The sequence below is a fragment of the Micromys minutus genome, assembly GCF_963924665.1.
Source record: "Micromys minutus genome assembly, chromosome: 30".
NCBI lineage: Eukaryota > Metazoa > Chordata > Mammalia > Rodentia > Muridae > Micromys > Micromys minutus.
Window position 1 is genome coordinate 3,039,824 of NC_137965.1, and position 13,124 is coordinate 3,052,947.

General features: G+C 43.6%; 1 protein-coding gene across 1 annotated transcript in view; it reads left to right on the forward strand.

Moving 5' to 3' along the window:
* The window catches only part of ARFGEF3 (ARFGEF family member 3), a gene marked incomplete at both ends in the record, with an annotated part of 132,042 nt that overhangs the window by 82,722 nt on the left and 36,196 nt on the right, over positions 1-13,124 (forward strand). The window contains 3 exons of the mRNA XM_080941712.1: positions 7,973-8,130; positions 8,774-8,939; positions 12,861-12,968. Of these exons, the coding sequence (XP_080797838.1) occupies positions 7,973-8,130; positions 8,774-8,939; positions 12,861-12,968 (432 nt within the window). The remainder of the gene's footprint in view (positions 1-7,972; positions 8,131-8,773; positions 8,940-12,860; positions 12,969-13,124) is intronic.

Below are 13,124 nucleotides of genomic sequence, written 5' to 3' on the forward strand. Positions count from 1 at the left end.
AAGGTTGAGAACCACTGGTCTAAAGCATGTTAGAAAGCCCTAGCTTTCCTTCCACTGAAGAGCAGAGAGGTCTAGAAGTCTTCTGGGTATAGGTTTGTGATACAGAGACAAGCTTACAGCCTGGACTGCTCTGAAGATAGTCCATCAGAAATCAGTGGTTAGAACAGCTGCTTTTCAGAGCGCAGCACCCGTGGTTACTGTAATGACTGAGTCTCTGGGGAATGCTAAAGTTGTATATACAGTCTGATAGGTAATTTCTCCACCGGCAAAATAAGCTGATCCAAGCCAGATTAGATTATACACAGACAGCTCCATTGGGAAGCCATTCTCATTTGTGTTCACTGGCCCCAAGAATCAAAGCCAGGGGAGTCACCATGGGGAGAGAGAAGTGGAGGGAGGGGGAAGAGAAAGACAGAAAGAGTGCATATGCAGAGAAAGGAGAGAGAGAAGAGAGGGGGGAAGCCAAAATGTCTGGATTATAAAGGGAAGAGTTTCTGGGGGAAGGGCAGCCCAGCCCCTGGGAGGGGGGAGGGGTTGGGAGGGGGGAGGGCGGTGTCTAGAAACCAAGCAGTCTTCTTTTTGAAATTATAATTATGCAATGCATCAGGGAGATGTCTCAGACAAGACAACCTGAGTTACAAGCCAGAAATTTACTTTGTGATGCTTTTATTATTATATATTAATTGTGGCATTTTCATACATGTATCTAATGTGTTTTTATTATGTTCACCCCTTTACTTACTGTTTCCCTCCCACTGACCTACCTCCTTTACCCATGATCCTCTTCTTCTCTCTCTCTCTCTCTCTCTCTCTCTCTCTCTCTCTCTCTCTCTGTCCCCAATTTATTTGTTAGTAGAAGTGGGCCTAAGGGTGGGAGTGAGGGTGGGGGCTGGTGAGAGTGACCCAAAGAATTTCCTCAGGGTTGTGTATGAGAGAATAGAAAAGGCTTTGTTTGTAGGATTATGGCCATCTTACCAGTTACTAAGCCTCTGAAGATTACCTCCTTCCCCACCACCAAACATTATAATTCCTCTGGGAGGAGTGATAATCTCCCTTTCTATGACAGAGCTTTGGTGGGCTCAGTTTTCTTCAAATTTTGCGTAGACCATCACCTTGACCAGCTCAAGACTGCAATAGGTATGTTGTCTTAGGTTTTTATAGGTCTGACAAATCTGACTACAACCAACTTGTGGAGAGGTTTATGGCAGCTTTTAGCTTACAGTCCTTCATGAAGGGAAGTCGGGGCGGGAACCCAAAGCAGCAACAGGAACAGCACCATGGAAGACGACTGCTTCCCTAGCCTGCTCCCCATGGGCCTCCCAGCCTGCTTCCTTATGTAACCCAGGACCATGTGCCAAGGACTGTGATTTCTACATTGATTAGATCAAGAAAATGCTCTATAGACTTTCCTACAGGCATCTGGTGAAAGTATTGATTGGTGAGAGAGACTGGCCTTTTAGGTTAATTCTAGGTTTATGTGAAGTTGACAAAACCCAGCTAGTGCATACATGCAGGAAAGTCAGTTTCATACCCATCTCCCCTTCTTTTGTCTCTTGTGTCCTTTTGATCCCTTCTTCCCTAGTATCCCTGAACCTTGGAGAGGTCAGCATTGACTTTCTGCTTACAGCCGAACATTCAACATTCACTTATTCTCAGTTTTTAGAAGTCTTTGCTCTTACTGCTTGCCACTGTAAAACGGCGCTTCTCTGACCATAGCTGGGAGCAGTGCTGTCCTGGCTACTTTGACGTCAACTTAATACAAACTAGAGCAATGATTCTCAACCTGTGGGTCACGCTACCCTTTTATATATCCCAGAGAGTTGTGTTCCCAGCTACCCTCCCCAGTAGCTCTTTGGATCCTCGAATGAAAGACACATGCACATCTGTTCATTTTTGGCGTGCCATGACTAGCTCAAAGGCTGGGCACTCCTAAACCTTCCCCTGTTAGCAAACTCTCCCCTACCAAAGCAACCTGAATAACACCATCTGTGAAAGCTATTCAGCACCATGGTGCTACCCAGAAGGGAAGAAGCTTCTAGCCAGGCTCTGGCTTGATTTTTCTATGTCCCGAGACCAGTTTGTGTAGTGACTTCAGAAATAAGACCTTACCCTTTAGTTCTGATGAACAATCAACTCAGTTAATATCATTGTTTATATTGTTTGGGGGAACCTCTGACCGATTATTCATAGCAAGATAGCCCACCTGGGATTTTCTTTTAATAACCACTGGCTTCTAGGTACTTCTTTTCCCACCACACAAAGGTACTTCTGTTCAAATATATTTTTGTTACTGATTTTAATTTTTAATTATCTTACCAAGTATCGTATTTCCTCATGGCCTCTTCATACATTGTTATTTTGAGTTGACACTGTTCTCCCGCCCCAGATCTTTAATTATTCATTTACACATTAAAATTTGTAAACCTGTTTTTTTTTTTTTTTTTCTCTCCCTTGCTCTGTCAGCTGGCCTCTGCTCTCTTAACTGAACCAGTCACTTTACGTTTCTCGCCTGGGGACTCCTCTGCTCAGACTGCTGGTCATGTCACTGATGTGAGCTTCTCTAGTTGACTGAATAAACAGCCATTTTTAAAGTCAAATTGCTTATGGTGCTATGTAAGGGAACTTGGAAGTGCTCAAACAAACAGATTTTCTATGACAGAGCTTGACCTGAGCCATAATTGCTACAGAAATGCCTTTTTAATCCTGCATAGAACAAGGTGTCATCTGGGTTAAGTGGACCCTCAGAACCAAAAGGATCTCCAGCCTTGCACAGAAATTGGTAAGAGGTCACAGGTACCTACCTGCTTGAGAAGGGCTCTCCCTTAGATGAGTGGTTTTGGGTAGGCTTGAAACTCTGTGATTGTGTGCAAAGCTGATTGCTGATGGTAGGCTATTTGTAATTTTATCAAATTTTATGAGATAACACAGTAAAGTCTAAGTGTCAGATGTTTAAGAAACATGGCTGTTTCTTTAAGCTATAACAGTTCTGACTCTAGACTCCTAGCCTGCCTAGCTAGCAGGACAATTCGTCTCTGCCTTCCTATTGGTCCCCATGGCAGGATCAAACTCAAAGTTGGAGCTTATGCAAGATCTGAAATGGGAGACAGGGGGACTCTGATGACTTCTAACTCCAGTGATCCCTATTAACCTAGTTCACTGGCGACCGAGGCACCATAAATCTTGCTGGAGTCAGAAGACTCCAGCATAGCTGGGACTCCCTGCACACCTTCATCTATATCAGTTATAATGCTGAAGGTCTTTGCAGACATCAGGGAGCCCCACACTGCAGTCCCTACTAGCTAAGCACCCTCCTGTCTCTGCCTTGCTGTCTACTTGCTCCTCTCACAGAGCCCCTCAGGGAGTGAGTTTCAGTCTTTGCAAAGGGTCCTAGCCTTGCAAATACCAGGCAAGAAGGCAAGGACGCTGTTACTACCTTCAACTTCTAGCTATGGTTTCAACAACCTCAGGAATGGTCATCTAAGTTGTCTTAGGGGTTTACTGCTGTGAACAGACACCATGACCAAGGCAAGACTTACAAATGACAATTGGGGCTGGTTTACAGGTTTAGAGGTTCCGTCCATTATCATTAAGGCAGTAACATGGCAGCATCCAGGCAGGCATGGTGCAGGAAGAGCTAAGGGTTCTACATCTTTATCCAAAGGAAGCCAGGAATAGACTGGGCATCCTCAGGCAGCTAGAAGGAGGGTCTCCAAACCCACCCTCACAGTGGCACACTTCCTCCAACAAGGCCACACCTTCTTTCTAATAGTGCCACTCCCTGGACCGAGTATATGCAAACCATCATATAAGTTTACCTCGATGTCTTTGTGAAACTCAGAATGAAAAAAAAAATGGTGGGGAGAGTTCTAGGGCAAGTAATTATGTTTTTCTGTCTTGGGCTTGTAGGGTTATGTGTTTGCAGGTATTATAAAACTCAATGGTTATTGAAGGGGAGGGATTCTCATTTTCTCCTGTTAAGTCTGAGGGTGGCCATCTAAAGTTCCCCAGTGACCTGGGTCCTGGGCGCACTCTGTCACTCTGTCCTTCTGTTCTGCTTCACAGTGACTTACATACTAAAGTCTTCTTCAACTGCGTGGCTCACTGGCCAAGCTGCATATACATACAGCCTGTGTCCAATCAGGAGAGGGAGACATGGGTCGCTCCTCAGAGATAAATATGGCAACAGAGGAACAGAGCCAACACCGACTGTGCCTTCCGTGTGTGTCCTTACCAGTCACAACTATTTGCAAAATACCTGTGCCACGTGCATGCTCCTTTTAGAGAGGAATTACGCAAGCACACAGGGCAGAACTGCTAAAGGTCATCTCGCCATGTAAGCTCGTTTACAACTGAAACAGCATACATGGGTATCAGCTGAGCATCGGTTAGATAAACAGCAGTGCAACCAGTGCAGTCGTTGAAAAGAACAAGGCAGTGCCGTTAGGTGTCCAGAAACGTTGCTGTGCAGTACAAAATACGTAGTCCTGCCCTTTTTAAATTTTTTTTAAGGTTTATTATATATACAGCATGTATGCAGTGTGTATGCCTGCACACCAGAAAAGGGCATTAGATCTCATTACAGATGGTTGTGAGCCACCATGAGGTTGCTAGGAATTGAACTCAGGACCTCTGGAAGAGCAACCAGTGCTTTTAACCGCTGAGCCATTCTCTAGCCCTACATGGTCCTGTCTTATCGGCAACTATATTGCCATACACACGGGAAAGAAAGTGTTGCAAGGAAGGCTTGTCACTGAGGCTTGGATTTATTGTTCTAAGTTTCTTGTACTCTAAAATACTACTAAACATCAAGTATTTAATACTGGTTTTTAAGAGAAATGCCACATTATCTTAGCATAGGAAAGACTCGGAGTTCTTTTGTGAAAATTTCGTATCCAATCTTCTACTTGTAACCCATCAAGCAGGCGATCCGTCCCCCTGTTCCTGGAAAGCAAAGAACATCTTTATTATAGCTGTCAAGATGGAGTGTAGTCATGGAAACCTGGAGAATAAAAGCACTATGGCTAGAGTATGCAAATGACCATACTTCCCTCAGTTTCTCTCTACAAAATGGATCAACAAGACCGGCCAGAAAAGAAAATGCATAGAACCTACCACGAAGTGCCTCCAGGGAGGTTGTGTGCAGTGAAAATCGGCTTACATTAGCGCAAGGCATAGTGGCAAAAGCCGGTTTCTATCTGTATAACGTCAGGCAAATTGATCAATGTCTCAAAGAACTCCTTGTTTAAAAAAAAAAAGTCTGGGCCGCAGCTGGGGTTATTTATGGTTTAATTTGTTTGCTGAGATTACTTCCTCTAAGCAAGCACCTTCTTCAGGCCCCTGGGGTGTTCAGGAAAGTCAAGGGTGGCTGTTCAGTCCACAGACTGAATGACTCCTAATTCCTGCACCTAGAGTAGGTCCCCAGCCCCCGTGTTTGTGGGAGGAAGAATTTGTACAGTGGCTAATTTAAGGGGAGTGGGAGACCTTGTCACCCTGGGCTCTCTCTGCTGGGGAGGGGGTTTAAATTATTGACCTTGTGCAGTCTGCTTGCTGGCTCTGAAAACTGGGGTGGGGGACAGAGTCTCAAGCCCTTAATTTATTTTAGCAGCTGTGTTTCTGTGACCCTGGTGTGAGTAGGCATCAGGGGTGGGGTTGTATATGTTCAAAAGTGTGAGATGTCTGGAGATCATATTTTTTATACAGGTATTTCAATTTCAATGTTTTGGTATAAAAAAAAAAGTCTGGGAGAATCAAATAAAATAATGTTTGAGACAAAATTGATTGTACATAACAGACAGTATTTTATGAAGTACAGTGTATGTTGTTGTTGTTGTTGTTGACTGATATCACCAGGGAATACATCTGGTACAGCAGGAAAATCGTTCCTTTCTTTAAGTATATAGAATAGTCTTCATTTTGCCTTATACTCAAGTTTTTCAATTGTTTGTAACTTCAAAAATTAACCTGAACATAGAGAATAGGTCACCACTGGCAAAGCACTATTAACGAGTCCAACAAATTATTTCAGACATAAGCAGATCTGCCAGCAGTGTCTTTGGCTAAGTATCAAACTCTGACGTCATTCTCTGTTGAAAGAAATGGGTTTTAGAGCCTCTCTCCTTCAGAGAATTACAGTCAAACCCACAGACATCTCTACAGTGCTCAGAGTGCCCATAAGTCATCAGGCCTGAGAAACCTGTACACATCCTCACCTAGAACTTGACTTCCATAACCCTCTCTTGAGCTTGACTTTCAGTTTTTAATTCACCTGTGGGCTGAGGAGATGACAGGGAAGTGAGGACCTGAGTTCAAATCTTCAGCATGTGTGTAAAACGCTGCATGTGGCACCTGTAACCCTGGGGAAGGGAGAGGAAATGGAGACAGGAGGATCCCTGGGACTCACTGGCTTGGTGATCTAACTCCAGGTTCAGTGAGAGACAATGGCTTAAGGGAATACAGCAGAGATTAGATAGGATAGGACACCAGTTATCTTCCCTCTCAGACACACAAACACACATCACACACAAACATCACACATATACACACACACATACATACACACATCACACACAAACACCAAACACACACCACATAGACACCTCACACATACACACAAACACCACACACCACACACACACAAACACAAACACCTCACACACAAACACAGACACCCCCCCACGCAACACACACAGACAACAAACTAACAGCACACACTCAACACACAAACACACATACAACACACAAATGTATATTCATATAGTCAGGGATTCATACACATATGTAGTTATACATATAAACTTTCACCTTACACACAGACATATGCACATGTTAATTTAATTAAAGATAAAAATGAAAAAAAAACAATGTGTCTCTCCCTCTCTTTTTCCTTTCCCCCTCCCCCCTCTTTCCCCTTCCTTCCCCCTCTTTTGACTAGTGCCCTTTCTTTCTCTTTCCACTCTCCCTTCTCTCTCCTCATGGTGACATCCCTGGCCCTCAGTCCTTGGGGCCAGTGAGCTCGCCCACCCAAGAACAGCTTCCCAATAAACCTGCATTTAATATAAAAAGAGAGAAAAAATGGACTTGTTAGATTGTGTGTGTACGTGCGTGCATGTGCTCGCCTGTGCCCATATGGGTGTGTGGATGTGGCGTGTGGGTGTGTGCACTTGCACACCTATATGAAGTGCTCTCCGTGTGGTCTGGAAGGGCAACGTTCTGACAGCATCCTGCAGACAGGCTCTCTCTGGTGGCCTACGGAGCATCTACCTGGATGACATTCATACTTGTGTAAGCTGGTGGCACTCCAAACCTTTCATACCTTGAAAGCTTGCTTGGGTCCCTACTTTCCCTAGCATATTAAACTTCACAGTTGGGAATAAATGCTGCAGTGATAGATTTGCATCTCTCAGTTATTGTGAATTTTTTTATATTTCAGTCGAGGGGTGTCTTTGAGGAAGAAATCCTCTCAGACATGATTTAGAGAGTACAAGTGCTGTTTTCACGTGTGAACTATCTTCCCCACATCCATAAACCTGGTCTCCCGGTGTATTCGGAAGTCGGTGTGATCAACAATGTATAAGTGTCAGATGATGCGATGTCAGCCAAGGGCTCTCTGAAAGCTCATGACACGGCATGAGCTCTCTGGCAGACTGAACTGTGACTGGAGCATGAATTCCTGTGCTTGCTGGCTTTCTCTGCTAACCTGAGACTATCCAGAGGATTATTCAAATGAAAATTCTACTCAGTATGAAATATCCTCTTATACAGTGTTTTAGGGGAAAAAAAGTACTTGGGAACAACATAATAAAAGCTATCAGGGGGTTGACATATTTTCTAATAGTTTTTTTTTTTTTAAACTGGCTTATTGACACAAATCCTGCACAGTGGAGTTTCTGTTTCAGAGATCTACCCTGGCTCTTTAGATGCGAATCCTAGCATACTTCGGCTGCCCCGCTGACGCCTTCATTCCTTCCCGTAGGCATGATACACTCGCCTGGCTTTGACGGCCTGAGCCTCCAGGTGCTGATGAACGCAGACAGCTTGTACACAGCGGCACACTGCGCCTTGCTGCTCAACCTGAAGCTCTCCCACGGTGACTACTACCGGAAGCGGCCCACCGTGGCACCAGGCATGATGGTGAGCAGGGGAAAAACTGGCCAGTGTGTTCGGTACCCAGGCCTGAGCGGGTGTGGAGGTTGGAGAGGATGAATGTGAAATCCGTAATGTAGTCACTTGTGGCTTTAATGAGACGCCTTTTGTAAGGTGTGTAGTGAGGATGGTGTTGACAATCCTGTGATTGGCGCCTTTGGCCAAACAAGCAACTTCCTCAGTGTCAGGGAGTCTGAATCATGGGTGGCAGAAAGGAATCAATGATCACTTCTTTCTCGAATGAAATAGAACCTTCCAGTGTTACTTGGCAATGTAAAGTGTAGGTCAAGTCCCCCTTGGGTGCATATACTTCTTCCAGAGCTTACTCCACCCCCGATGTTATCAGGACAGCAAGAAGATATAGAAGGTAGTCCTGCAGGTGATAACCTTCCCACCAATTAAGAACAAGAATGTAGAATTCAGCATCCTGGTCCTTTCACGGGCTGTTTGTGAGATGACGTCACAAATGAAATACCTGCATGGAGTTTAGACTGCAGCCCAGCTTTTCCCTCTTTTATTCTTACCCCCAATCAAAAGCTCTGGCTCGGATAGGATGGGAAGGGGGAGCGGCATGGGAGGCTGTTCAATCACGAGAGTGTGTATTTGGTCCCATTCCCTGGCCTCTCTGCAGAAAGAGTTCATGAAACAGGTGCAGACCAGCGGCGTGCTCATGGTCTTCTCCCAGGCCTGGATCGAGGAACTCTACCATCAGGTGCTGGACAGAAACATGCTAGGAGAAGCTGGCTACTGGGGCAGCCCCGAGGACAACAACCTTCCCCTCATCACCATGCTCACCGGTCAGTGGGTCATGCCAGGGTCATGCCAAAGTCATGGAGTACTCAGCAGTGGGGCTGAAGTTGACATTCTAGGGCCTTTCAGAGATGCCACAGTGCTTGAACAGGCTTTGAGTAACCGTTCTGGGAAGGAAGGCATCATTAAAACACCTCTCACTCATTTGCTCTCCTCTGATTGTGGGCAGCCTGGTGTGTTCATGATCACCATTGGGTGGGACAAACTTAGCACCTTCAATGCTGTAGTAATGCTGCAGGGTCACGGATGGGCTTGTGTTTCCTCAGCGCTGGCCCATGGTGATTCCTGGAAGCTCTCACATGCTAATAGAGATCTCACATGGTTTAACGCTCCTGGGACTCGGTCATTAGTAATGTGACCCTCCATGTTGACTTTCCACTTGGCCTCATTCCCATTTCCTGTCACTGTTCTTTTCCCATCTGCACTAGAATTTAAAATCATGCCAAATACTGGCTTTCCTTCTCTAGAGTGTCAGAATTTTTAATATCCTTTTTAACTACTAGAAATTTCAAGTGAACACGTAGAAAACAGTATTATTTCAAGATAGGGTGATTTTTGGCAAAAGTGGAACTTTCTAGCTTTTATGGTTTACCAATAATGTTCGGCAGATTATTTAAATCTTCAAGGCTGATTGTTGTTGTTTTGTTTTTGCTATTTCTGGGTTCCCAGATTGATCTACAATCTGAATTGTCCTCCCACGGCTGTAGCTATGGGACACAGGAGGCATGTTCCTGTACTAGAAGTAGTGTCTTATCAGCTACTTCCTACATGGGGGCAGGGTGGGAATAAAGCTGGAAAGTGTAGCTAAGAGCCTGGATCTGTCGATTAAAAGTAGGTCATGTTATCTATGGTTGATGCCAAGGCAGGTGGAGCCCAACAAGCAGGAGTTTGGAATTCGGTGCTAACAAGGTGGAGACAAGGCTGTCGCCTCTCCCTGGAGAGCACAGTCCCAGAACTTTCTCGTATCTGGAATCTTCTAGAATCAAGATGGAACTGGTAAAACCAAGTCTAGATTTCACCTCTGAAGGATCAGAATCATGAGACCAGTGACCAGATTGCACTCTATTGATCACAGTTCTGTTTATACCGCTTGGAAAATAACCATTCATGGGTACTGGGGAGATGGTTCAATCATCTCCAGGAGCTGTTTGATCCCTAGTGCCTACATAAAAACCAGGCATAGCTGTAGGTACTGTGGAGGTGGATAGAGAATGCCTGGCATTTTCTAGCTGCCAATCTAGCCGAATCGGAGAGCTCCAGTTTCTCTGGGAGACCTTGCCTTTAAAAAGAAGAGGAAGACAGCTCACATCCATTTCTGGCGTCCACACATATGTGTATACACACACATGCACACATATGAACATGTACAAAGACAAACACGCAGTAAACAAGCATTGATATATGTAAAAGATATTCATTTAGTTTAATCAATGCTTGGTTTCTGTTCCTACAAACTCCCTTCGTTGGGGTAGAGAATACTGCCTATTGTGTTGTGTCTTGGAATTCATCCGAGGATCTTAAATATCAGGTTTCAGATAAATAAGATCTACGGATCTCTTACACAAAGTTTAATTTAAAAAAAGAGTCATCAGATAGATGTGAGAGGAATAGCAGACTATTCACAGGAGCTGTATTTATCCATCATTATTGCTAATCAGCCATAATGTGAGAATGTTAATGATAGCAATACGTAGTCTTTACGAAATACAAAAGTAAGGTTCTGTGAGGGCTGGAGTGATGGCTCGGCAGTTAAGAGCACTTACCAGTCTTACAGATGACCTGGGTTCTGTTCCCAGCACCCACATGACAACTCACAATCATCTCTAATTCTGGCTGCAGTGCAATGCCTTCTTGTGATCTCAAGGGCACCAGGCATGGCATGCGCTTGGTCCATATCTATACATACAAGTAAAATACTGGTATAAATAAAAATAATAATTAGTAGTCTGTGAAATTTGATAGCAGATTCCAGATGTGAACCAACTGGTGAGGTGTGGGCAATACCTGACCCTCCCATTGTACCAGGGGAGGCACTGCTAACTCTGGCCATCAGCTAATAGGATGCTTCTTGTAACATGGCAAACCATTCCTAGAAATGGAAAACTTCATACTTAAATACATTTTATTCATTAATCTTGTACCCAGTATATAAGATCTATTATAACCTGGGTAAAATGATCACTGCTGGAAAATGTTGTAATTAGCCCATTGATTAAGAGCTAAATTGATTCCATAAAACTAGCCATATTTCTATAGTAGTAACCATATCCACTTCTAGCTTTTGTGAATTTTTAATGTGTTGCCTAGAAGGTTTCCAGTGTGAAATGAAGATACTAACACTATGTATTGGCATCAGCAAGCCAGACTTGAACAAGGATGAAGTTGCAAATTAAGGAGAAAATTATTCTATCCTCATTTTCTATACCTTTTCCTGTGTTTCATTTAACTGTATTGGTTGCATCCAAATTCAGATGTTGTATCTCATGATCAGGTGATATTTTATATATTTTCATATCAGCTCATTATATTTTATAATGAGGAAATTTTTGCCCAAAGGATAAAGTGTCTGGCTAAGGCCTAAAGAGAATCCTCTCCAATGAATCCTCCTCACTCAGAGATAAACAGAAACCTAGGCTTTCTAACCCAGATAAGTCCTTCCTGCCAGAACAAGGAGTTTGTAGATATTAGAAGGTGTGGCCCTGTTTGAGTAGGCGTGGCCCTGTTTGAGTAGGTGTGGCCTTGTTTGAGTAGGTGTGGCCCTGTTTGAGTAGGTGTGACCTTGTTTGAGTAGGTGTGGCCCTATTTGAGTAGGTGTGGCCTTGTTGACTCCAAGTAGGCATGGCACTGTGGGTGTGGGCTTTAAGACCCTCACCCTAGCTGCCTGGAATCAAGTATTCTGCTAGCAGCCTTCAGAAGAAGATGTAGAACTCTCAGCTCCTCCTGAACCATGCCTGCCTGGATACTGCCATGTTCCATCTCTGAACCTGTAAGCCAGCCCCAAATATATGTTGTCCTTTATGAGACTTGCCTTGGTCATGGTGTCTGTTCACAGCAGTAAAACCCTAACTAGTATAGAAATAGTTTAGGAATCCATGTTGAACTAAACCATAGTTTTATAGAGAGAGGCCTGCATGCCAGTCAGAAAACATGGATATTACATCCAGTTCTATCATGTGTCAGCCTTGCGAGCCAGGCCGGTTTATCTACTTTACACTTGGGTCTTACCCGAGACACTCAACAATGACACCTTTTTTCCGCTTTAAATCCTGAATTTTATCACTGAAAAATGGAAAAATAATACCATCTCTTCCTGGTTTGAGTAAATGAGGACAATCAAATGAAAAACAAGCAAACCAAACAATTTGAAAATTGTAAAGTATCACCATCAATGCGTTTTATTTAGAACAGAAATTACCTGACCAAAGAGGTTTATTCTCCGTAGTTCTGGTGCATGTGCACGCACACCAGAGTGCCCTGTGAGAGTGACTAGTGAAAATGCCATGATTTTGAATAAATACAAGGTCCAAAAATGAAAATGTCATGAGTGAGTAGATTTTAATAACAACAGCTGAGACAGAGCTGAACCTTATCTTCTCAAATATAAAGCATGCAACAGCATATAAAGGAATGCTTTGATAATGAAAAAAAAACGAAGGGAAAAAGCAGCATTTATAATATTCTCAGAAAAAACAGCTCTCTGGCTCATATGTAATAAATAGAATGGATTTTTGTTGTATTGTATAATGCGTGTATTATTATGTAATAATAAGTATGTTTTATTATACAAATATTTGTATTATGCAATAAGTCTATATGTGTATTATTATGTAATAATAAGCATGATGGTGGCTATTGTTTATTCTTTTCTTGCTCTACCAAAGGGCTGACTTTGCTCTTTTATTTGGCAGACATTGACGGCTTGGAAAGCAGTGCAGTCGGTGGCCAGCTGATGGCGTCAGTGTCAATGGAGTCGCCTTTCCCCCAGAGCAGGAGACTTGATGACTCCATGGTCGCAGGTAAGACCTTCATGTCTGAGTTTAAAATGTACACATCACACACGTTGCCCGCAGTCCAGCTGTTCATGGTGGCTTAAATAAAGTGTGAAGCCTGACCCAACGCAATCTGATACATCGTATTTCCTGTTGTCGAATAACATGTAACTCAGAATTGCT